The 26,848-nt window shown below is 40.0% G+C and overlaps 1 protein-coding gene across 2 annotated transcripts in view; it reads right to left on the bottom strand.

The window, feature by feature from the left end:
- Nucleotides 1–26,848, bottom strand: part of LOC117420635 (pikachurin-like) — a 72,175-nt gene that overhangs the window by 12,920 nt on the left and 32,407 nt on the right. For both annotated transcript variants that reach the window (XM_034034137.3, XM_059024997.1), the window contains exons 8-15: nt 23,290–23,405; nt 22,545–22,845; nt 15,946–16,046; nt 15,351–15,451; nt 14,445–14,589; nt 9,991–10,180; nt 1,484–1,609; nt 64–307 (exon numbers count right to left, since the gene is read on the bottom strand). In XM_034034137.3, the coding sequence (XP_033890028.3) occupies nt 64–307; nt 1,484–1,609; nt 9,991–10,180; nt 14,445–14,589; nt 15,351–15,451; nt 15,946–16,046; nt 22,545–22,845; nt 23,290–23,405 (1,324 nt within the window). The remainder of the gene's footprint in view (nt 1–63; nt 308–1,483; nt 1,610–9,990; nt 10,181–14,444; nt 14,590–15,350; nt 15,452–15,945; nt 16,047–22,544; nt 22,846–23,289; nt 23,406–26,848) is intronic.

Genomic DNA, 26,848 nt, shown 5'->3' with positions numbered 1-26,848 from the left:
AACAGAGGCTTCTATCAATCTAACAATTTCCACAAGCAAGATATTTTTTGATAAGACAGGTACCTGATGACAGCAGTCCCAGAGCCGCAGTCGAATCGAAACTCCACGAAGCCTTCTGCCATGATTATGGAGATGAAGTCCTTACTGGTGGTATCGTAGCTGTACAGGAGAACCCCGTCCTTTGAGGCTGGCTGAAAGGTGATCTCAAACTCCATGAAGGAAAGGTAGTGCTGGGGTGCCATGGGCCAAGGCACGCTGGCATAAGACATCAGAGTCTCATTGAATCGTGGAAGCGCCACCCAGAAGCCTGGGGAACAGCAGTTACATGTTAGTCAATGAAGATAGCAATCCAGTGTTTCGGTCATGCTTTCTTGTAATGGTTTATTAAGTGTTAACAGCTAGCTTACTAACATGGTATCAGATACTGCATGAGGTTAAAGAAAAGTCTGTTTGGAAGCCATGCTTTTTGACTGTCTTGTAATTCCTGGGTCATTTCACCAAGAGAGTAAAATTGCAAGTATCTATATAAAAAAAGAGCATCACCGGTGTTTGTAACAGGTGAGTAAGGTTCTCCTGATCTTCGGTTTTAACCGATAAAACCTGATAAAACACCCCGATACAAAAAAAATGAAATCGGTGGATAGCCAATAAACACTGGAAAACACCAGAAAAACTGTGGAAGTGGTTAATCAATTCACGGTGACTTTACCCTTTTCCCATTTAAAACAAAAACCTACTACAAAAATAATAATAAATACATTTCCCAGTGCTGCTGGGCAATGTCCCGCCTTCCTGACTTGCATCTATCATTGATTCGTTCTGAATACTTTAAACCCGCCCAACTACTGAGTGACAGCACATTCCTACTTTCTATTAGAGACTCCACTTGCGAGATTTAAAACGAGATTACAATCAGGATGGAGGCTTGTTAGCGGGATTTAAAGCTGTATTACAGTTAAGATACGGAGGATTTAAAACAGAATTGTGGCGAAATGTACAAAAATGCCTACACGCAAAAACCCCAGAAGAATGTGCCCGTGACCTTAGGGATTTCGTTGTGGAAGACAGCAAAGGAAAGAAGGTACAACTTAAGATAGCAAGTACTGTCGAGTTACTATTATACATATTTTGACAGAAAAAAAAAAAATAAACGCTCAAGCATTTTGAAAAGTAACCGAAAACACTAATTTCATACAGTATATCAAAAACAAAAGCCCCGAAAAAAAACGATTTACATAAAACTCGAAAATAGCTAAAAATAAGCACAGAAAAATACAATTAATAAAACCCGAAAGACACCCTACTTATAATCCATATAATCACACCTCTTTAATACTATGCCTTCGTTCAAATAGGCTGTTTGACACCAGCTTGTACAGTAATTCCTGGTTATCATTAACAGTAGTAAACCTCTAAACCCCCACTGCCATAAGTGGGAAGGAAAGGGAGGGACTGAGATAGAGTATATTGCATGGTGACTTACTTTCCTCACAGTGTCGTCCTCTGTATCCGAGTGGACAAAGACAGATGTAAGAATCTGCCCTGTTTGCAAAGCACATTCCACCATTAATGCAGGAGATTTCATCACACACGCCACTGCTGCACTCATCTAGGAATGACAAAAAGAGCTGGAGTTAACAATACTAATGCATAAACAACAGGAACCCCTCTCTGTCCTCCAACATTCTCCACAACTTTCTGTGCATATTTGAGGGAAAAAAAGCAGCTAATAAAAGTGTTTACTCCAAAATTGTTATTAACACAATATTTAATTGAAAAGAAAATCCAACTACTACTTTCAAATTAATTAAGCATTAATATGCAACACAGCAGTCATTACCTGCTAGCTAACTGACCGCGGCGACAGGCATGCCCTCTAAACAGGCAATCACTATTGTAGTTGATATGAATGTTCTTATGAACCAGACAAATGTTTTTTTTTTTGTATGATTTGTTAAACATGTTTTAATGTTATATTTTGAACATAGTTTAATTATTTACAGCACTTCCTGCCTTGTTACTCAATTGCAAAGACAGTGATAAGGATTTTACCATCATTTGTGCAGTTCTGGGACTGGCAGAGGGGAGTCCAGCAGCAGATGTTAGGAAAGACATTGTAAAAGGGAAAAACTAGCATTACTCCCCATGGACAGCACCTTTAGCTTATGCTTTTAATTATGACTGTTACAATCTATTAAGTGTGACTACAATCTAGTCTCATTGAGGGGGGAGATGGTTAATATCTGCTGCTTCTATATTGCAGGGTGTCCATGCTCAGAGCATATGGACCCTATAATCATTATTTCCACAACAACAAGAGCGCAAGCTCTGAAGGTCGTTAGAAGTTGCCTTGGGGAGCTCTAATAATTAACACAGACGCTTTGCCCTCGCCTAATATTGCAGGGATGTCAAAATGTAAGAGATAGGGCAGCAGTGTGGAGTAGTGGTTAGGGCTCTGGACTCTTGACCGGAGGGTCATGAGTTCAATCTCAAGTGGGGGACACTGCTGCTGTACCCTTGAGCAAGATACTTTACCTAGATTGCGCCAGTAAAAACCCAACTGTATAAATGGGTAATTGTATGTAAAAATAATGTGTAAAAAAAAAAAAAAAATGTAATTGTATGTAAAAAAAAAATAATGTGATATCTGTAACAATTGTAAGTTGCCCTGGATAAGGGCGTCTGCTAAGAAATAAATAATCATGCTTAACATTGCAATTTTTTTCTATGCACTTCTTATTTGTTGGGTTTGCTTATAAAAAAACAACAGCTCTGTGTAAAATGTACTTTCACTACGTTAGTATGTTTCTTTAAACGATAAATACCGTAATACTCGCCGGTCTCTAATAAGCGCAGGGGCTGCTGGGAAATATGGTAAATAGACGCCGGGTCTCTTTTAAACGCCAGGTTATGAATAATAATATAATGCGCGTCATACTGAATGTTCCAGCCAATACACACACGGCTGTACAGCGAACTTATCAATTTGTTTTTCAACAGCGACGAAGAGACCCTGAGGCTCAGGATGCATGATAAGAAAACTGAATTTAACTTATTTTAAGGTACACGTAATGCATACAGTTTTTTAATGACGTTACTCATTTTAAAACCAAATGTGAAGCTTTTTTGAGTGTGCTGAAAGTAAGCCAAATACAAACTTATTCTCCTGATATTAATATGGTTGCCTTTTAATGTATTTGTACGTGTTTCTTTTTTGTTGTTTTTTTGTATTACCAGTATTTGAGTCTTGCAATGAATATTTATATTTTGCTCCTTTTCTAGCATTCTTATTTAATGTACACATTATAAAAACAAATTAGTCACGTTTGCTTTGATTTTGTGATAAAAACTAGTACTTGTATTGATTCTGTTGATCTTAAAAACAGTTTGAAGCATTTTTGAGTGTGTTGTGGGCCAACAGTATGAACGTATTTTTCGATATTTACAGGGTTGCATTTTTTTCGTATTATTTCATGCGATTGTTTTGTAATGAAGATTCGTTGCTGGTTCGTTTTTTATTGATTGTCCATGCTTACCAGTGTACATGTTTTGAGGATGAACAATAAATATAATATGTGTTAATAAAGATGATACTTATTGGTTTTATTAATTTTAAAACCATGTTTGTTTGTGCTCTATTGTGCTGCATGCTTACCTTGTGTTCCGATATTTACAGGGCTGTCTTTAGTGGATTTTGTATATGCAATTGTATATGCAATTGAGCTCTGCAATACAGATTTGTTCTTCTGCTTGTTCATTTTCCAATGTTTTGCATATCCTTGTTTATCAACATTATATATATATATATATATATATATATATATATATATATAAATAGATGGGCTTCAGTGAGTTACAGGAAAATAATTCCATCTTGGATTTCTGTGACATCATAAATTACGAGACCGAAGGTCGAGTAATTTATAAGTTGAATATGACTGACACCAGATTCAAATAACCACTCCGTTGTTTTAACGTGAATACTAAATGTGCAATACATTCATGAAACAATTACCTATAAAGACTTGGCATTACACAGCGCCATCTAGTGACTTAAATGGATTAATATGCAAAGAACCTTTAAAAGACAATGGTAGTAATATTAAAATGTTAGTAAGTGCTCAATACCACAACAGCACGTTACTTACATTTTCCTAATCACCTCTGTTCTAAGTAAACCTTACATCGCAGAGTAATTAAATCATACACTTACCTTAAATTAATCTTCTCGATTTCATCTGTACAAAGTCTCTAATAATGTCAGTAAAATGCAGTTTTCTGAGTATATCACATTCTGTGGACATGATAGCAAGGCTCTCAGTTCATTCTTAATGAGTCCCATGGGTGAGAATGATCGTTCTCCAGAACAGTTAGTGCACATTAAGGGTAGATAAATGCGCAGAGCAGTGGTGACATTCGGAAACGTGGAAATCACTTGAGAATTCAGGATAAGTTGAAGGTGGTCAAACGCTGTTCTCTTGTCCTTGCCAGAAACAAATTTAGTAAACTGGAGCATTTCTGATAGGAAATATTCGTCCAGATCTGAAGGATAGGTTTGCACGAGTGTAGCAGCTTTGTTTTTGATGTCATATTCCAACATGTTCTGAAAGTCGGTAAGGGAAGCCAAACAAGTTATGCACAGTAACATAAGCTTTTGATCGATGCAAGCAATCTGAAAGAGTATCCAGAATCTTTAGGAACATATGGACATGAAATCAGTCTCTGCCCTGCAGTAAAACTTTAGTTACACTGGGGCAATCGTGATCCTGCAGACCACTGGGTGGTCGTCTCTGCCGTCGCTCTTCGTCTCAATGTTTCTTCAGCACTGCAGTTTCCATTGCACGGTTTTCAAAATTATCAAAATGATCACGGATCTCATCCAGAAATGTTTTCAGAGATTCAAGTAATTCAACTACCACTGACAGTTCGATGTTTTATGCTTGAATGGATTTACTAGTTTTGTTGAATCTGTCCAGAATGTTATTCCACAAGTCTGTGGGTTAAAGCGAAAGGCAGATTGAAGTTACCTTGATCGTTAATTGGCGATGTGGGCAGACTGGGTCCGACGTCTTGTTCTGCACTACTACTACTTTCTAATTCTTCAGGCCCGTTGTTTGGAACAGTAGCGCCGCAAAAACTCTCGATGACCAGTTGTTCAGGTTCATTTGCTGTTGTCGTTACTTCATTTTTATAGGATTTAAAACCGAAATTTGATAGTCTCGGAATGTTTTCCAGCAGGCATTTTCCATTTTTTTCTGTTAGTCTCACTCTCGCTCTCTCTCGCCATCCTCCAGCGTGCGGGTGACCAGTAAGAGATGCAAGTGTTTAGCTAGCGTGATCACGGGGCAAGTGGATTGAATTTTAAACTGTAAAATAGCAATTTTTATTTATGTATTTATTTTAACCTGGGTTGCGGGCCCACTCAGCAGCTCAGTCCTGGTTTCCCAAACTTAAATCCGGCCCTGCTCAGGATGTAAATATAGCCTTCTTCCATGTATTAAGGATGAAGGCTATATTTGCCACAGGAGCTGCTGGTGATTGGCTGTGGAGTGGGACGGGGCGGGACCAACTGGGGCTAATGACCCAGTGACACGGGGAGTGTTTGTTGTTCTTGTGAAGCAGAGAGAAGCGAATAAGCAGAGACAGAATAGTTCCACGTTGAGATTCCTTTTAAAAATTAATTACTTTTAGTGGCATAGGTCGTGGCCCACAGCGACCTGTTAATTGTTAGTTAACAACTGGCAGATTGTCTTTGATCATTTGTTAGTGTATTAAGATCGAGTTTGGCACTGAATCGGCTAAAAGGCTCATTCTTATAGCGTTAAGGATTTTTGCTACAATATACACACACTGTCAACATGGGATCATGCCAACTCCATAGTGAAGTCAACTCTTTTGTCTTAATAAAAAGCGCGCCCTGTGTAACTGCCTCCGAAACAAAAATCATTTTATGTTGCAACAAAGCTGGAAACTATATTGATCATTTGAAAAAAGTAGTAACGCAAACGTATCTGTCGGGAATATACAGTGCCTTGCGAAAGTATTCGGCCCCCTTGAACTTTGCGACCTTTTGCCACATTTCAGGCTTCAAACATAAAGATATGAAACTGTAATTTGTTGTGAAGAATCAACAACAAGTGGGACACAATCATGAAGTGGAACGAAATTTATTGGATATTTCAAACTTTTTTAACAAATAAAAAACTGAAAAATTGGGCGTGCAAAATTATTCAGCCCCCTTAAGTTAATACTTTGTAGCGCCACCTTTTGCTGCGATTACAGCTGTAAGTCGCTTGGGGTATGTCTCTATCAGTTTTGCACATTGAGAGACTGAAATTTTTGCCCATTCCTCCTTGCAAAACAGCTCGAGCTCAGTGAGGTTGGATGGAGAGCATTTGTGAACAGCAGTTTTCAGTTCTTTCCACAGATTCTCGATTGGATTCAGGTCTGGACTTTGACTTGGCCATTCTAACACCTGGATATGTTTATTTGTGAACCATTCCATTGTAGATTTTGCTTTATGTTTTGGATCATTGTCTTGTTGGAAGACAAATCTCCGTCCCAGTCTCAGGTCTTTTGCAGACTCCATCAGGTTTTCTTCCAGAATGGTCCTGTATTTGGCTCCATCCATCTTCCCATCAATTTTAACCATCTTCCCTGTCCCTGCTGAAGAAAAGCAGGCCCAAACCATGATGCTGCCACCACCATGTTTGACAGTGGGGATGGTGTGTTCAGGGTGATGAGCTGTGTTGCTTTTACGCCAAACATAACGTTTTGCATTGTTGCCAAAAAGTTCGATTTTGGTTTCATCTGACCAGAGCACCTTCTTCCACATGTTTGGTGTGTCTCCCAGGTGGCTTGTGGCAAACTGTAAACGACACTTTTTATGGATATCTTTAAGAAATGGCTTTCTTCTTGCCACTCTTCCATAAAGGCCAGATTTGTGCAGTATACGACTGATTGTTGTCCTATGGACAGAGTCTCCCACCTCAGCTGTAGATCTCTGCAGTTCATCCAGAGTGATCATGGGCCTCTTGGCTGCATCTCTGATCAGTCTTCTCCTTGTATGAGCTGAAAGTTTAGAGGGACGGCCAGGTCTTGGTAGATTTGCAGTGGTCTGATACTCCTTCCATTTCAATATTATCGCTTGCACAGTGCTCCTTGGGATGTTTAAAGCTTGGGAAATCTTTTTGTATCCAAATCCGGCTTTAAACTTCTCCACAACAGTATCTCGGACCTGCCTGGTGTGTTCCTTGTTCTTCATGATGCTCTCTGCGCTTTAAACGGACCTCTGAGACTATCACAGTGCAGGTGCATTTATACGGAGACTTGATTACACACAGGTGGATTCTATTTATCATCATTAGTCATTTAGGTCAACATTGGATCATTCAGAGATCCTCACTGAACTTCTGGAGAGAGTTTGCTGCACTGAAAGTAAAGGGGCTGAATAATTTTGCACGCCCAATTTTTCAGTTTTTTATTTGTTAAAGTTTGAAATATCCAATACATTTCGTTCCACTTCATGATTGTGTCCCACTTGTTGTTGATTCTTCACAACAAATTACAGTTTCATATCTTTATGTTTGAAGCCTGAAATGTGGCAAAAGGTCGCAAAGTTCAAGGGGGCCGAATACTTTCGCAAGGCACTGTAGGTTGTCAAAAAGCACTCGTTTTTTGGCTTGTTCAGCAACCATTTATTATTATTATTTGTTTATTTAGCAGACTCCTTTATCCAAGGCGACTTACAGAGACTAGGGTGTGTGAACTATGCATCAGCTGCAGAGTCACTTACAACTACGTCTTACCCGAAAGACGGAGCACAAGTGACTTGCTCAGGGTCACACAATGAGTCAGTGGCTGAGGTGGGATTTGAAGTGGGGACCTCTTGGTTACAAGTCTATTTCTTTAACCACTGGACCACACAGCCTCCCATGTGACAAAGCAAAATTGAATATAAATAAATAAATAAAAAACACAATAAAAAAAATATTGAGGATCTGATTAATTTCATGTCGGTTTGATTTGGAATAAAAACTCAGTTTGGGATTCTTGCATGTTGGATTAAGATTTGGTGCACTTTGAAACGATTCATGTAAGGTTCATTTTGAATAAAAGTTCAGCATCAAGTCAGGAGTTTTGCTTTTTTTACTGCGTTTTAATTCTTAAATGAATAGGATTAAACAAAGGCAGAATACTGCATACATGAAATGAACAGGTACATGTAATTGTACTTTTATTCACAATATCATCTCATTAATTTACTCCTACAGTTTATCCTTCATTGTGATTCTCCTTTCACTATAATGAACCCCTCGATATAACGAACAAAAGGCTTGGACCCCAACAGGTTTGTTATAGCGAGGGTGTACAGTACTAAAAGTGTGTATTTGAGCACTGCTACTGAGCTGACTTAAGACTTAAGGATAATTTAATCTACTTTTTCCTTTCTTAATTGTTTAATATCCTCATATGTTGTTTTTTTTCTGTTCATATTACTTTTCATGTTACCTACCTATTCCAGGCAGTAGCTTTTAATAGTATGTTTAAAAGCCATAGTGTGGTAAGATGTGGATGTTCAGCATTTGAAAGAAGACTAAGCAGATCCTGATAGGCGGTGATTGCGAAGGCAGTAAAGGGGGCCATAAACAAAGGGTTTCACTTTTTAATTTTATTTCTTGTGTTTTAGAAAGAAATAACTCCGCTTTACACAGGAGCAAAAAGTGTTATCCCCAAATCTCCTCAGAGAGAAACACCAAATACTGTAAGCTATTCCAGGAAGCTACTTTAGGCTGATATACAGTAAGAGTGCAATCAACTCCACTGTCATCCTGTCCCGTTCCATTTTGACTTTACAAATCAATGGTACTGGATCACATTTTAACCTTTAAATAAGCCAGATATTTAAATCCAGATGGAAGGGCCCGGGGTGCAGCTTCACAGCCATGGCGATGCTAACCAGAGCTGTCAGGTATCCGCATAATTACAATAAACTGTTAGTCGACTAGACTGCTCCATTATACTCCTGTCCAAGATTACTAAAGTCAAACGTGATTCATGTAATGCAGCAGGAGGCTACACTAAAGTATAGTTACAGTGGCATCATATTGAAAGACTGCAGAGAGCGAGATATCCTTTTAAAATGATTTGTTTTCTTTAAGTGTTTAGTATTTTACTCTGTTAATAGCAATACATAATCTGCCTCTTGGTAATGCAAAATCTGACCCAAAAAACAAATTGTATGTTGCTGTATACACTATAAGTATAGGAGTTTGGATAATTGAGTGTGTACTATATATACAGCTCCACTGCTACTTTATATGCATTTACACAGTATATACAAGCTTATTATACTGCTCTACTTCACAATGCTCACCAAGATGCTTCATGTTTTACTACCTTTTACCTATCCTTTATCATGCTTTATAAAATTTATGACGAATACAAGATTTCTAACAGTTTTAAACTAGCACTACTCCAAACAATAACCCAACTGTTCCTTTGTGTTGTTGCTTGCTAGGTTTACATCATTCCACTCTGAAATTGCCTTTTTTTCTTCAATAAATGAATGTACCATTTCACGATTACAGAAGGACAAAGTATATGAAGAGCTCCTACTATTGGTTTTAAACAGCGGAGCTACTGATATACAGCGCCCCATTTCCTGAGCGTGAGATTCTACTTCCAGCCATTTCAATATCTGGGTGGGGGACTAAAACATTAAAAGCACAGTTACTATTTGCTTCCGTGACTTTTTTAAACAGAGACCTTGAATTGTAATATTGCTTAGTTGTTTTGGTTCAAGCTTAGGAGTGAAAAGTTTTTTTTTTTACAAAAGGGAGACTTGTCCAAGGTCATGCAATGAGTCAGTCAGCTGCCAAGCTGGGAATCAGGCCAAGGATATCCTGGCTCTCAGTCATGTTTTCTATAAGATCACACTGCTTGTCTCCTCATTAAAAGAGCCTGTAGATATCAATAAAGTTCCCATACCAACATCAGCTCCACTCAGCGCTCTTCCAACCGGCCATGGCCTCATGTCAATGGCTTTCCTGTTGATGTTCAGTGTCTGCACACAGCCCTGGAACCCACGGTTCACCCCAGCAGCCTTCGCCAGCCAGTACGCACCGGGGGCCCCGCCCACGTAGAATGGAGTCCTGAATGTGATTTTGCTATACTGGCCCTGAGGAAAGCATTGCCCAAAGTTAGTTCATTAACAACAATGATTTAAGCTGCGTTCACGATTTGAGACATCTTGGGTGAAAATCGCTCTTCACTTCATCAGAAAGTTAGAACAAAAACCCAATTAATACATGTTTAAAAGTTCAAACACCATGTAAAAGCTGAAGGAGCAACATATTCTAGCAAAGAGAGAAAACAATAATTAAAAGAAAAAAAAATTGCCAACATAAACCTCATAAATTAGCATGGAGTGGGAGAAACGGGACACCTTTGTTTCTATCAATGACACGTCTCTTATATTTCTTAATTATTATTATCATTTTTTTTAAACATGCAGCCAGATTATTAGGAAACATAGAATATACAAAACCTATTAGTCATAATATATTATGATACAATAATATGAATCAAATTGGTTTTGGGGTGGTAATGTATATTTTGTGACCCATATGTTCATGCTATTTATAATACAGTGTAGCATCTTGTCACAAAGACGGCCGGAGTGGGTTGCGTCAGACCAGAAGCAGGAAATAAACAGAGACTTGGGGTTTTGGTGAGGCTGAGCACGTGATCGCACTCAGCATTTAATAATTAACAGACAGAACAGAAAATAAAAGGTTTTAACACAAAACACGGGACACGGCACTTGCGCCAAAATAAATAGACAAACAAAACGTACTAAACACTTAACAAACGGTGCACGGAGAGACAAACAAACACGGTGAGTACAAACACTTCTAGATTATTATTATTTTACTTCACGTTCTCCTTCTCCTCACCCGTCCTCCACTCTCGAACACCCAACCCCGAGTGAAAGAAATGTGCGTCTATATATACTATTGTGCTGGGATTCAATTACTAATTAATTATTCACTTGAATCCCAGCACGTTAATTAATTCTGTGCAACCCCGTGCTCACATATTACATTTAACCAGCATGTGAAGTAATTTGTGCCCTCCTCGTGCCTAAATACAAATCTACCTTTTTAAATCACACGTGAAACACAGACCCGTTTATATCCCGTGTACCAATCTATACACCAACATTTAACACACACACGCAACATACAACACATAATAAGCACACAGGGGCGGGGCACATTGCCACATATACCCCCCCCTGTGCAAAGCACACATGGCCTCAACGGCCACCTCCCCCCTTAAAAATCCAGCAGTCCAGGCCAAAGTCTCGGGCTGGGAAGGGAGGCTTCCAGGGGCCCACAGGTGGCAATGTTGCCAGTAGCCAGGCTGCTACTCGCCATGCTGTCAGCAGACGTGCTGACAGCTCCCAGACTGACTCCTTCAGCCGGGGCAGTCCTGGCAGCGGAAAAGCTGCTTGGGGAATGGTCTCCTGACCTCCCCTCTTCTTCGTAGCCGGCAGCTCCCTCTTCCAGGGCTCCGGTCACAGTATCTTCTGCAGCACAAGTGCTGCAGTGGGAGCAGGTCTCCGGACCTCCCCCACGATCTCCGGCAGCGAAACTGCTGCTGGGGTTGGTGTTCTCCAGACCTCCTCCCCCTTCTTCGTGGCCGACAGCTCCCCTTTCTGGGGCTCCGGCCACCGTACTCCCTGTGGTGGAGGTACGGAAAGCAGAGATAGCTCCTGCTGTTCTGCTTCTGGCAGTGGCGGAGACAGAGGCAGATCCTGCTCCTCTGCTCCTGGAAGTGGCAGAGGCAGCTCCTGCTCCTCTGCTCCTGGCGGTGGTGGTGGCGGAGGCAGAGGCAGCTCCAGCTGCTCTGCTCCTGCCGGTGTAGGTGGCGGAGGCAGAGGCAGCTCCGGCTGCTCTGCTCCTGCCGGTGAAGGTGGGAGCAGCGTGTAGTCTCCTGCCGATGGAGGTGGGAGCAGCGTGTAGTCTCCCCCTTTTCCAGGGGACTGGTGCTGCTCTGCCTCTCTTGCAGGGAACCGGTGCGGCCCCGCTTTTGACGGGGAAACCAGAAGGCATTCTCCCTCTGCTGGTGGAGGTGGAACCAGCAGGCATTCTCCCTCTGCTGGCAGCTTGGGTCCTAGGGCTGTGGAAGCCCCGACTTCCCTCTCTTCGGGCTGTGGACGCACCGACTCCTCCCTTTTGGGCTGTGGACGCACCGACTCCTCCCTTTTGGGCTGTGGACGTTCGGGCTCCCCCCACTCAGGCGTAGGACGTTCGGGCTCCTCCCACTCAGGCTTAGGACGTTCGGGCTCCTCCCGCTTGGGCTGTGGACGCTCGGGCTCCTCCCGCTTGGGCTGTGGACTCTCAGGCTCCTCCCGCTTGGGCTGTGGACGCTCAGGCTCCTCCCGCTTGGGCTGTGGACGCTCAGGCTCCTCCCGCTCGGGCTGTGGACGCTCTGGCTCCTCCCGCTCGGGTACTGGCGAGCTGGCATAGGGTCATCCCGACCAGTCGTGTCCCCCTTCCTCACATCGCCCGCACCAGCTCGGTGGCACCTCGGAGCAGTCCCTCCAGCGGTGATCCACCTTTCCGCACCAGGTGCACCAGGGGAACAGGTTCTCTGGCTCCTCTGGCCGCTGTTGCAGTTGTGGTTGGGGCGGTGGGAGCAGCAGTCTACCCCCCCCCTGCTGGTGGTGGAGACTGAGGCGACCCCTGCTCCTCCCTCTCCTGATGGACAGGGCAGTGGGCCACGAAGTGCTCACCTCTGCAGATGGGGCATAGTTGGGGTAGCTGTCCGAGGGGGTACCAGGGGCAGTTGGTGCTGGAATGCCCAGGCTCAGCGCAGCAGTAACACCCGGGCTGCTGTTCCTCCGGCTGGTGTTGTGGTTGCTGTTGCTGCTGCAGCTTTCCTTTCCCCCTTCTCTTCTTACTCCTCCTCCCCACCTTCCTCTCCTGGGCCGGTTCCTCCTCCTCCTCACCTTGGAAGGGGCAGATCGCCACCGTGTGTCCGTAGACTCCACAGGCCATGCACCAGCCTTGGTCCTCGAGGCCCCCGAGGAGGTCCTCCAGGTCCCGGCAGCCGTCTCTCCAGCCTTCCATTTTCACTTTTTTTTTTTGAAAACAGTCCTGTGGGTTTTTTTTTTTTTTTTTTTTTTAAACACAAAACCCCCTCTCCTGGTCTGACGCTTGGAGGCGCTGTTTATCCCACGATGACACCACGTGTCACAAAGACGGCCGGAGTGGGTTGCGTCAGACCAGAAGCAGGAAATAAACAGAGACTTGGGGTTTTGGTGAGGCTGAGCGCGTGATCGCGCTCAGCATTTAATAATTAACAGACAGAACAGAAAATAAAAGGTTTTAACACAAAACACGGGACACGGCACTTGCGCCAAAATAAATAGACAAACAAAACGTACTAAACACTTAACAAACGGTGCACGGAGAGACAAACAAACACGGTGAGTACAAACACTTCTAGATTATTATTATTTTACTTCACGTTCTCCTTCTCCTCACCCGTTCTCCACTCTCGAACACCCAACCCCGAGTGAAAGAAATGTGCGTCTATATATACTATTGTGCTGGGATTCAATTACTAATTAATTATTCACTTGAATCCCAGCACGTGAATTAATTCTGTGCAACCCCGTGCTCACATATTACATTTAACCAGCACGTGAAGTAATTTGTGCCCTCCTCGTGCCTAAATACAAATCTACCTTTTTAAATCACACGTGAAACACAGACCCGTTTATATCCCGTGTACCAATCTATACACCAACATTTAACACACGCACGCAACATACAACACATAATAAGCACACAGGGGCGGGGCACATTGCCACACATCTATTGAAGAATGATCCTATATATCTAAACAGCAGTGCTCACTCTGGTTCAAGCTCATCCTATGAGAGAATAGCACCCAGGCAGACCAGTATGATTGGTTCAACTCTGTCTTACTTATTCAAAAAACATTTCCCTCCATTAACTGGTGACCAATCACGCCAAAACGTTACCAGTGCTGCCCAGCTGTTGATACCTCCAAGGGTGGGAGAACCTTTGAATGACGAGTGAAGCTGGAAGTCATTATAAAACATGATAAACGGTAGAAGCAACCACTTCTTTAAGGAAGGAGCCAAGGGAGCCCTCCAATATACATTTGACTGCACCTCATTTTTGTTTGTTTTCCGTTTCTGCCCTGTTAAAAACAAAGACAAAAGGCGAAGGGGGTCTCTGTGTGGTGTATCTGAAGAGACGTCTCAAAGAAATAACAAATTAAACAGCACGTGGATATCGGAAAGGTGGCTGAAGCTATTGAATTGAAATGTTAGCAGAGTGTATACCTTTAAGAGTCTGCTGCTCTTCTAGCTATATAACAGAGCACAGAGAAACTCGGCTTACCTGAGACTTTCCGGTCACAGGGGTGTCGTTGTCCAGGCGGAGCCACCCATTCAGTCCGTCTCTATAAATGGTGGCGCTGTGCCAACTACCTAGCTTGATTCTGCTTTCACTTATAATGACAGCTGGGCCAGATCCACAGTTAAACCTAGGAGAACAGAACATAGTGTCCATACCACCAGCTACATCCAGGGCCATCACCAGTACAAGTGCAAGATCTGTAAGTTATTATTGCCTACGTAATTGGTACCGTTAATGACCATAACAATACAATTGCAGATATCTGGAGTAACACAGCTTTATGAGTATATAAAGTATAATGTTAACAGCATGGTAACTGCTCAATAATGTCATACAATTATTGTTTTTCTATCTTCCTACAAAAATGACTTAAGCAGAGATGTTCGCATCATTCTATCAAATGGAAAGAAGTATTCTGCCAATCTTGAGAAGTTGACACAACAATGAATAAACAAAATAAAAGATATCTACAATCCTCATTTTTCCTGTTCTTTTATTTCTGTTCTGTAGGGATACATTATATACAGTATGTTTTTTAAAGTTTATGCTTATCAAAAGTTCAACATTTTAGAACTGGTTTCATACTTCTAAGGATGATATAATGTTTGCTGAGTCAAAATAAGTGACAAACACATATAAAATCTGTCAACAAAATATAGTGTAGAGTTTCACTGTTTTCTATTTCCTTGCAGTGCATAGATTCAGCCAGGTTTTTAATGCAGTATATAGTAATCAAATGTGTAACCTCTGATGTTATGCATGTTTAACGCTTGGGCGCAAAGCACTTCACAGTACATCTGCTGCTAATTTACAGTTGAACACTTGCCATAGATTATTAAGCTGTAAACTGTGCAATTCTGTATATGAAATCCTTTGTTGTTCTCTTACCTGAATTGCAGCCTGCGGCGGATGATAGCCAGTGAAATGAAGTCCCCGCGGCCATGGTCATTTTCCCCACAGTACAGCAGCAAGCCATCCTCAGAATCAGCCTGTAGACATCATATTTTGTAAAACTGTGTGTTTTGTTTTTGTATCGGGCAAACAGCTTAGCTGTCCCGGGCTAGACAGGGCTGTTCCAGTGTTTAGTCAGTGCTCCTGAAAGGAGCTAGGTGTTTTTATTTTGGTTATTTTGTATTAAAGTGTGGGGGAAAAGCGCTACAACTTCAAGTCTGTGTTGGGTCTACTTTATTAAAGGGGCAAACGAATAAAAGAGAAGTGGAAATATTTCTTTTTTTAATGGATGTAGTTTGTAATGGATGGACGAAGGGCAGCAGTGTGGAGTAGTGGTTAGGGCTCTGGACTCATGACCGGAGGGTTCTATCCCAGGTGGGGGACACTGCTGCTGTACCCTTGAGCAAGGTATTTTACCTTGATTGCTCTAGTAAAAACCAAACTGTATAAATGGGTAATTGTATGTAAAAATAATGTGTAATGTGCACAGTGAGACCAATAGTTTTGTTTGTGTGAAAAGGTAGGCACTCACCTTGAATTCAATGGTAATTTGAAATGTCTGATAGGAGTATTTCAGTGGTTCAAAAGTCATGTGGGAGTAGCCATAAAAGTTTGGATACTGGATTGGAATATCTAAAAGACAAGACATATTTTATTACAGTTTTCAACCTCAGACCTTTTCTCGTTATTAGTCACGTCCCCATTGGAACTCATTAGCAGCAACTACACTTAGACTTTGCTGAGAGTGCAGAATTTGCACTCAGGATGTCAAGGACAGAACATTGTAAATGTTTAAACCACAACAGGTTCTAGATAAATAGATTAAGTGCATTAATATCAGGTTTTGTATGTATGTTTAGATTTTATGACTTATAATATGTTTGTAAGTGTTCGGTGGCTGCCTCTAATCAAGTTGAGAATGTACTTTCTCTTGCACTCTGTATGACAAAGCAAAGCAAAGCGTGCATGAGAAATACACTCTCAACTTGATCAGCGTTAGCCACTAAATACTTATAAACATACAGTATACCTTAAAAGGAATAAACTGGTTTAGCTGTCACACAGTCACACATTTACAAATATCCTGCAGTGAGTTGTTGTTCTTACAACCAATAGATTCTGTATTATTCAAGCTTGGTTCGTTTTTGAGGGACTCTTTCTACAAAGGTCCTCGCAGTGTAGATTCTGTTCATTTCTACAACTGAAGTGAATTCACAGGGTGATACATAAAGGAAGAAAGACCCTGTTGGCACCCTATTCTCAATTCTCAAGATGCATTGGAATGGACCCAAATAAAAATGTTTTCAATTTAAAAAAGAGATAAAGGGTATAAATAAACATGGCTAAGTAATCAGCTCTTTCATTACAAATCCAGTGTTTGAACATTTTATGAGGAAATAACTTCTAAATGATTAAAAATGGATAAAGGTCTAAATCACAAAAACGATAAAACCTCTTTAACAGTTGCTAAGGAACTACAAGACCCAGAACTTGACAGGAAGTTTTATTGTTAATGCAGGTGCTTCCACTGGCAGTAATAAAATCAGTTACAAACAGCCCTTTACAAACTTTGAAGATATAGTCCTGCACATTTCAAAAAGGCATTAGCAACATATATTTTTAAGCTGGTGGATCTTGTATACAGAAGCTGATTAGTGTCACAAAGAAAATACTATTTATTGCTTTATTACGAGATAATATTGCGTTATTTCGCAATAATGATTGCATTATTTTGCATACATTAGATCAGGGGTCTCCAAACCTGGTCCTGGAGAGCCCCTATCCAGCAGGTTTTATAGGTGTCTTTACATCATCAGTGGCTAAAGACCTGGAACACCTGTTAATATTGACTAATTAAGCCAATAAATGGTTCAATTAAGGAATTGAGAGATTGGTTGAAACGAAAACCAGCAGCCACAGTAGCTCTCCAGGACCAGGGTTGGAGACCTCTGCATTAGACGGTTTTGGTAATAATTGTTAGTTTACCTGCAGCCTTTTAGAACACTAAAGCCATGATGATTCCTACAGTTCATAACTATGTTGATTTTATACATGTAAAATGTTTCTTGCCTTTGGGATCATTTTTTTGTGAAAATATAACCAAACTTTTGTACTTTTTAAATATCTCATAGTCTGTCCACAGATATAAAATGAAACATTTGAATGTGATGTTTAGAGCTGACCAGAAACTAGGGCAGCTGTGGGAATTCCATAGATTTCCCATGAAGTTCGGTTCTGTACTGGTAGTTATGATAGCTTGCTTCCACCTTTTATTCTAACATAGGGTTTATTTATTTTTTCAGTCCAAATAAAATGACAAAGGCAATTTAAATAAGCATGAGCAGCCATGGAAGTTCAATTCCTGTGGTGGCTGTTAATATATTTTGAGAAAAGACGCAGAGAAAGACTTTTAAAATGGTTGTATTTATTACTTTTTAGTATCTGTAAATGTAGCACTATTTAGTTTTTAATAATTATGGATGATTTTGAACTGTGGATTTTCAAGCACACAGACGGTGATTGAATCATCAGGCCTTTATCCAGGGCACATGGTTTAGGTGCAGTAAATTGTGACACACCCAGCCATTAAGAAATGCAGAGCACAATGCAATAAATGTAAACCATAGAGTTTGGTCCATGATACGCATTTGGGAGAGATAAAAGTAATCTCCATTGCGATTTTCATTATGCAGTGTCCTGGAACAAATGCCTTTCATGCACTACAGTACATAGACATGGAAAACAGGGAAACAAACAGAGAGAAAGCTTATTGGGCTGGCGATTCTATTGAATTAACAATGTTGTGGGTAGAAACCCTGAATGACATGCTTGTCTCCGGGTGGATTAATGCATCATTCAGCACATGACCTGGTGTGCTGGAGGGAAGGTCATCACCAGAGTGTGGTAGTATATTGTGGTTCACGTACATAAAAAGGCTGCAAGACTGAATCCTCCTTTGTAACACACTATTGATTCCTCTTTTATGAGCATTGCTGATTAATGCAGTGGTCACAAATGTTTATTGCAGATGCCAGAGTTTGCCCGATTAGGTTGAAAATAACTAAAAGTAACAGGGGCATCTGTTTTGGAAATTGTAACCCACTTTGTCATGGACACCACAGAGAAAACAGAATCAGTGTGGAGCCTAATTCTCAAAACACAAGCATTGAAGCTGTGAGACCAGTTATATTGTGGGCTAGTAATAAAAAAAGGAAAAGAAAAAAGTATCTAAGATAATGAAAATAAACAAGAAACTGTCAAGAAGAAATTAATTATTCAACATTTGAATGTGAAATTCCTATCTAATAGGAATTTCACATTAATTTAGTGGCACAGGGATTATCGGTAAAAGTCTTGTCCAAAACACTAGCTAAAAGACAAAAATATTGTCTGAATTGTCAGAACAGAATAGTTTTCATGTGTGAAAGACGAAAGACACCTGGGTTTACAGCCCTGCTTCAAAGCATTCTCAAAGTAGACATACATTTGGTAGAGGTTCAGCTTAATGCCTGATACTGTACTTCCAGCAGCACCCCGTTTATTTTAGTATTTCTAGGGCTTCTGTGTTTCGGTTTTTATTATTTTCATTTTTCGAGTTTTACGTAAAGTATTTTCACTTTTTATATACTGTATGAATTTTTTATTTATTTATTTATTTTTTTATGTATAGTAACTCGACAGTACTTTCACACTTAAGTTGTACGTTCTTTCCTTTGTATTCCACAATGAAATCCTTATGGTCACGGTCACATTCTTTTGGGGTTTTTGTGTGTCTAGGCATTTTTTTTACATTTCACCACAATTCTGTTTTAAATTCTCCCTATCTAACTGTAATATAGCTTTAAATCCAGCTATATCGACAATAATTTCCATATTGTGATATTGTGGGATTTAAAAAAAAAATTCATGTACGCTCACAGAGACATACTTTTTATTGCAAATACTGCTAAAAATACAAACGCAGTATAATCAAGTTTATTTTATATTACGATACAACAAACCTCATGCATACCAATCATGGTCAGTCTCGGTGGCAAACACCACACACCAAAGTATTATTTAACCATTTTATTCCACTGATTGGCGTTTAGGTTCCAAACGCTATTTGCATGCTGCATTAAACCCTACTGGTCATCCGTTTTATATTATTTTGAGAAATGCATATGCGTCATCCGTTCATTACTAAGGTTATTATTAATGTATTTTTAAAATGTGAACTTTCGGTATTATAAATGAGATGTATTTTTAAAAAATAAAAACACATCTCAAAATAATCCAAAATTCGGCATGGCACTGTACTTAAAACTTTTAGTGTCATGAGTCAGCATTTACATGCAGAGCAGATGAAGATTCAATTACTTCCAGATTGTCTAGAAAGTCTGTGCGCAGTGAAGTAACTTTCACTATGATGTAACTTTCACTGTTATCTGCTGTATTATTGAATTGTGGTTTGTCACACTTGAGAATTATTGTATTTCTTGTTCTTATTGTATGACTTATATTGTAACACTTGAATGTATTTGTATTTGCTTGCGATTGTAAGTCGCCCTGGATAAGGGCGTCTGCTAAGAAATAAATAATAATAATAATAAAGTATAGAAATGTTTCGGTTTGGAGGTGGCTGATAATGGAATAGTAAAACAATATAACAAGACCTTGTTTTTCTCCATGGATATTGTGAAGCAAAGCACCACTGAATTAAAGTAAGTTATTGCTTTTCATATGTAAATATCTGTTAACGTCTATATATTATTATTATTATTATTATTATTATTTCTTTCTTAGCAGACGCCCTTATCCAGGGCGACTTACAATCGCAAGCAAATACAAATACATTCAAGTGTTACAATATAAGTCATACAATAAGAACAAGAAATACAATAATTCTCAAGTGTGACAAACCACAATTCAATAATACAGCAGATAATAGTGAAAGTTACATCAGGATATGATTAAGTAGTGATAGTTACATCAGGATATGATTAAGTACAAAATACTACAGATTAAACACTTGGGAGATTACAATATTCACAGACGTGCTCAAATTTGTTGGTACCCTTACAGCTCATTGAAATAATGCTTCATTCCTCCTGAAAAGTGACGAAATTAAAAGTTATTTTATCATGTATACATGCATGCCTTTGGTATGTCATAGAATAAAGCAAATAAGCTGTGAAAAGAGATGAATTATTGCTTTTTCTACAAAGATATTCTAAAATGGCCTGGACACATTTGTTGGTACCCCTTAGAAAAGATAATAAATAATTGGATTATAGTGATATTTCAAACTAATTAGTTTCTTTAATTAGTATCACACATGTCTCCAATCTTGTAATCAGTCATTCAGCCTATTTAAATGGAGAAAAGTAGTCACTGTGCTGTTTGGTATCATTGTGTGCACCACACTGAACATGGACCAGAGAAAGCAAAGGAGAGAGTTGTCTGAGGAGATCAGAAAGAAAATAATAGACAAGCATGGTAAAGGTAAAGGCTACAAGACCATCTCCAAGCAGCTTGATGTTCCTGTGACAACAGTTGCAAATATTATTAAGAAGTTTAAGGTCCATGGAACTGTAGCCAACCTCCCTGGGCGCGGCCGCAAGAGGAAAATCGACCCCAGATTGAACAGAAGGATAGTGCGAATGGTAGAAAAAGAACCAAGGATAACTGCCAAAGAGATACAAGCTGAACTCCAAGGTGAAGGTACGTCAGTTTCTAATCGCACCATCCGTCGCTTTTTGAGCGAAAGTGGGCTCCATGGAAGAAGACCCAGGAGGACTCCACTTTTGAAAGAAAAACATAAAAAAGCCAGACTGGAATTTGCTAAAATGCATATTGACAAGCCACAATCCTTCTGGGAGAATGTCCTTTGGACAGATGAGTCAAAACTGGAGCTTTTTGGCAAGTCATATCAGCTCTATGTTCACAGACGAAAAAATGAAGCTTTCAAAGAAAAGAACACCATACCTACAGTGAAACATGGAGGAGGCTCGGTAATGTTTTGGGGCTAATTTGCTGCGCCTGACACAGGGTGCTTTGAATCTGTGCAGGGCACAATGAAATCTCAAGACTATCAAGGCATTCTGGAGCGAAACGTACTGCCCAGTGTCAGAAAGCTCTGTCTCAGTCACAAGTCATGGGTCTTCCAACAGGATAATGACCCAAAACACACAGCTAAAAGCACCCAAGAATGGATAAGAACAAAACATCGGACTATTCTGAACTGGCCTCCTATGAGTCCTGATCTGAATCCTATCGAACATCTATGGAAAGAGCTGAAACTTGCAGTCTGGAGAAGGCACCCATCAAACCTGAGACAGCTGGAGCAGTTTGCTCAGGAAGAGTGGGCCAAACTACCTGTCAACAGGTGCAGAAGTCTCATTGAGAACTACAGAAAATGTTTGATTGCAGTGATTGCCTCTAAAGGTTGTGCAACAAAATATTAGGTTAGCGATCCCATCATTTTTGTCCATGCCATTTTCATTTGTTTTATTATTTACAATATTATGTTGAATAAAAAATGAAAAACAAAGTCTGATTTCTATTAAATATGGAATAAACAATGGTGGATGCCAATAACTTTTGTCAGTCTCAAGTTATTTCAGAGAAAATTGTGCATTCTTCGTTTTTTGTGGAGGGGTACCAACAAATTTGAGCACGTCTGTATATGTTTGATATTGCAATTGTGTTATTATATTTTTCTGTGTTTTGGAAGACTTCGATATTATCGATATCGATATCAAAATATGTGCACGATATTGATATACAATTTTCATATCGTTGCCCACCACTAGTTTCAAGTATTCAGATCGAATCAATGATAGATACAAGTCAGGCAGGAGGGACATCGCCCAGCTGCACTGGGAAAGTTAGTTTGTTTTTGTTTTTTTGTAGTAGTTTTTTTTTTTAATGGGAAAGGGGTGAAGTCAGTGTGAACTGAGTAACCATTTCCAGTGTTTTTCCAGTGTTTATTGGCTATATACTGATTTAATTTTTTTTTTGTATCGGGGGTGTTTTATCAGTTTTTATCGGTTAAAACCGAAAATCAGAAGCCCTATACATAGTCTAAGCAGCTATTCATAGCGATGGCTAATGGAAACACATTGGTCCTTTAGTGGCTCTCTTGTTTACCTTCTGAGCACGAGTCTCCACCCTTTCCCAGGTTGTAGTGACATCGGGAGCGTCCCCGGTTGTAGTCGTTGACACAGAAACTGTCAGGAGGGCAGACGGTCTCATCACAGGGGAGCTCGTAGAGCCGTGGCGAGGTGCCGCTCCTCTGCGTGGTGGTGCTGGTGGTGGTGGTGCTGGTGATGGGTTCAGGAGTGGTCGTTGTTTTGGCAGAGTTCCTCCTTTCTGTCTGAGAGACAGGCATCACCTTGGCCTGAACTTGGAACTTCTTGTTTCCCTCCTTGATAGCAGGAAATGGTTTTAGCTGGAACAGGAAGAGGTGGGTGTGAATGTGAGATTCAGATCAATGAAAGACAACAGTCCGGCTGTTTGGTTACTTGAGGTAATCTAAGGGAAGATGGCGCTAGAAAATGATAAATTGATAACCAAACGCTTTGCAAGTTCTCAAATTCCCACCAAAATATATATCTTGTGCTCATTGGTAAACATAACAAAGTAGTGACATGGAACTTTGTGTAGGTATTAACCTACAGCACAGAGCAACTCACCAAAATATATTATTTTCTCACTAAACAGTGTTTACACAGTGTTTACATCTACATATTCCATGTGTTTTTTCATCAGTGCTGCAGGACAGTAAAAAAAGTAAATAAAGCTGTTCCTCAGACTAGTATCCAGGGCTCATGTGACTGGTAATTCTAAATAAAAACATGTATCAGGCATCTAAATGTATGTTGGAAGAACATACCTCTTCTATATAAATATCATAGTCAGAATCATCAATCTCAAAGCCATCTTCATCATTGATCTTAGTGTCTGCAATGTATCGTTTCCCATTGTTTCCACTGCTTGTCTCATCGGTGCCTGTGGGAAGAGGTTGTCATTTATGGTTGTTGGATTCTTTATTGGCAATGGACTATACAGAATATTATTACAAACACAATGAAGTGTTATATTGCAGTGGTAATGGTAGAGACAGTGTGCCCCCTTCTCTTCTCAGCCTAGTCACTGCATCACTATCAGCCATTATATAGCCTTTATATATTTGTTTTCAAACACTAAACTTTTTTTTCAGTTCAATACTCACTTAGAACAAGATTGTTGTAAATAATACCCACTCATACAGTAGCTGCAGATTGAAACCTCGTTCATAAACAAATATCATAGCCAAGTTGTCTGTCTTCTTCTATGTCAAGACCATGTCAAAATGTTGTATCTGGCTCTTGAGAAGCCACTGGTAATTTGAGTAACTTTCAAATTTGTCAATATTGGTTCCTACATGGAGACTTGAAAATTCTTTAAGAAAACAGCTTAATACAAAAATGCTGTACATACATGAAAAATGAGTCACAATGAGAAAAAGCGAGTGGGGAGAGAATGTTATAAACTGAACTGGATTCTGAAGAAAGTACAAGTGCCGATTTGACATAAATGCTGATTAACTGGGCATTGCCCTGAGGAAGGCCTTCTGGTAAAATATCTGACAAATGTCCTAACCATGTGCATCACCCATGAAATGTCTCTTTGTCTAACATATACAGTACAAGCAGAGACAGATGGAAACAGCACATTTGAAATGGGAGACTGGTGAGCTGCAAGGCTCAACATACAGTAGATTCACTGCCACAAATTATCCATACTTAACATTTGGAACCCAAGTAAGTATCACTTTTTTTTAGGACTGGAAGGTAGGATCTGGACCGTGAAACTAAAATGGATGGTGGAATCCCAACAGTGGGAAGCAGTGAAGAAAGGACACCAACGGAGATGGATGGTTTTGTACAGGATGCTGCACGTTTGTACCTGTTAATCTGTACCCATGTCTTGTGACTTCATAGTGGAAACTGCTCACCAGGGATAACCCTTTCACACCACAACAGAGAGAAGAGCAAGCATGTTATTATTATTATTATTATTATTATTTAGCAGATGCCTTTATCCAAGGCGAATTACAGAGACCAGGGTGTGTGAACTATGCATCAGGTGCAGAGTCTCGTACAACAGCATTGCATCCAAAAACGGAGCACAAAGAGATTAAGTGACTTGCTCAGGGTCACACAGCAAGTCAGTGAGTGAGCCGGGATTTGAGAATACAAACAAACGCAAGTGTGCTGTATGTCAGTAAAGCCCAGCTTTTTAATTTGATTGAGTGTTTTGAAGTTGTGAGTGAAATATATATCCACTGATTCAGACACCCTCACATAATTTAATATACCAATCCCACTTATCCTTTAAGCATTGTTCAATTTCCTGCAGCTCATTTACCCGTCTACTAGTGCTAGAGAATGTACCATGTTTCATCACAATTGCATAAGCAGCTCTCTCAATGTAGGCCTATGTACAAATGTTGTCTGGGATGTACATCCTTTGCATGGATAATAGCCAACAACAACATCAAACATCTATGCTTTGAAAGTTATTCACGTGTATAATACTATTTTTAGTTTGATATTTTTCTTGAAACCATAAGTTAAAATCGAAATTCTATTATTATTTGTTTATTTAGCAGAGGTGACTTACAGAGACTAGTGTGTAAATTATGCATCAGCTGCAGAGTCACTTACAATTACATCTCACCCAAAAGACGGAGCACAAGGAGGTTAAGTGACTTGCTCAGGGTCACACAATAAGTCAGTGGCTGAGGTGGGATTTGAACCGGGGACCTCCTAGTTACAAGTCTGTTTCTTTAACCACTGGACCACACAGCCTCCTATGAGTATTGTATTCTATTGTAAGTCAGGCAGACTTTTCTAGTGCCTTCATCAATACACACACTTGCAGTATGTATACGTTTCTTAGAAGTTTTACTTGTAAGTATTGTTAGTTTAGTGTTGACGAATGTTAAGGGACTCCAACAACGACCCTTTTCTTATTCAAAGCAACTTAAGTAATCAGCATCACGGACAGGAAAAAAGTATGTAAGTGTAAAGTATAATTTAGACATTTTGCCCTATTTAAAGGGGAAAAAGCCTGTCTCAGAACAGGACTTAAGCAGCCACCATATAGAGAAAACAGGCACGTGTTAAACTTAAGGCCAGGGTTGATGCAGCTACAGTGTGAGACTCCCCACAGCGATGTGCACGTCCTGTGTTAGCACTTAACTTTAATGCAGACACTACTGTCTCCCCGTTTTGCACATTTGTCTCGTCACATCATCAAGCATTTACAAAACCCCTTCATTTGAAATGTGAAAAACAACAATAACAAATAAACATATTGCTAGCTCTCATTTCAGGAGGAATGAGAGTTGTAGGAACAATTCAATAATTGATCATTTAGAGTTTATCTGGGTTGATTAGTTCTCTTACTAATAATATTTAATTAACATGTTACAAAGGTTGAGGATTTACTATGAACACACATAAACACGATAGACACAAGGAATGTTTAATCAATAGTAGTATTTTATTAAGCACACAAATATTAAACAGAAATCAGAAGCCAAAAAGTAAATCCCTTAGTCTCTAAGAACAAAACACAAGTCCAAAGCTCTTACTGCACTCAGGCAGCTAACAGGGCAATTGAAATATGACACCGCCTATCTCCTCACACACAAAGTAGCAACTTCCTCAGCCCAAGCAGGCTGTGAGGTAGCTAGTAACTTGCTCACACACATACACGCCCACACACACACACACACAGACACACACACACACACAGCCTAAACTGAAATGATGCAGACAATCCTAGAATATATCACATTCAGCTTATTAATGGTATATAGATTAAGGATATGGCAAGTTTACTTTTAAAGAAATTCTTCATACAGCAATATGAGGTACAGGTAGTGGACAAAAAAATGGAAACACCTGGGTAAATGAGGGACACCAAGTATATTGAAAGCAAGGGCTTCCGCACAGGTGTGGCTCATGCGTTAATAAAGCAAATAACATCCCAGCATGCTTAGGGGCATGTATAAAAATGCTGGACAGGCCTGGCTGCCTATAATTATGGCTAGCATGGCTGCAAGAGGAGACCTCAGTGACTTTGAAAGAGGGGTGATTGCTGGGGCACGTTTGGAAGGAGCTTCAGTGACCAACTCCAGGATCGTTTAATCAAAAACGGTCCGCTGAGAACTCCAAAGAACGGGATACCATAGTGGTCCAACACCCTATTAAGTGACTTTACATTGGTGTTTCCATTTTTTTGTCCACTACCTGTAGATTACTTCATCAAGTGTCACTTAAAGTTATTTCACACGCAAAGTATGAATTTCTATATGAATTACAATTAATAAATTTAGTTCCATGAAAGGAAAATGCAACTGGAATTATACTCAGCGGTTCCTTGAAGCTTAGACTTTTGGT

The sequence above is a fragment of the Acipenser ruthenus genome, chromosome 1, assembly GCF_902713425.1.
Source record: "Acipenser ruthenus chromosome 1, fAciRut3.2 maternal haplotype, whole genome shotgun sequence".
NCBI lineage: Eukaryota > Metazoa > Chordata > Actinopteri > Acipenseriformes > Acipenseridae > Acipenser > Acipenser ruthenus.
This window is presented reverse-complemented; position numbering and strand designations above follow the sequence as displayed.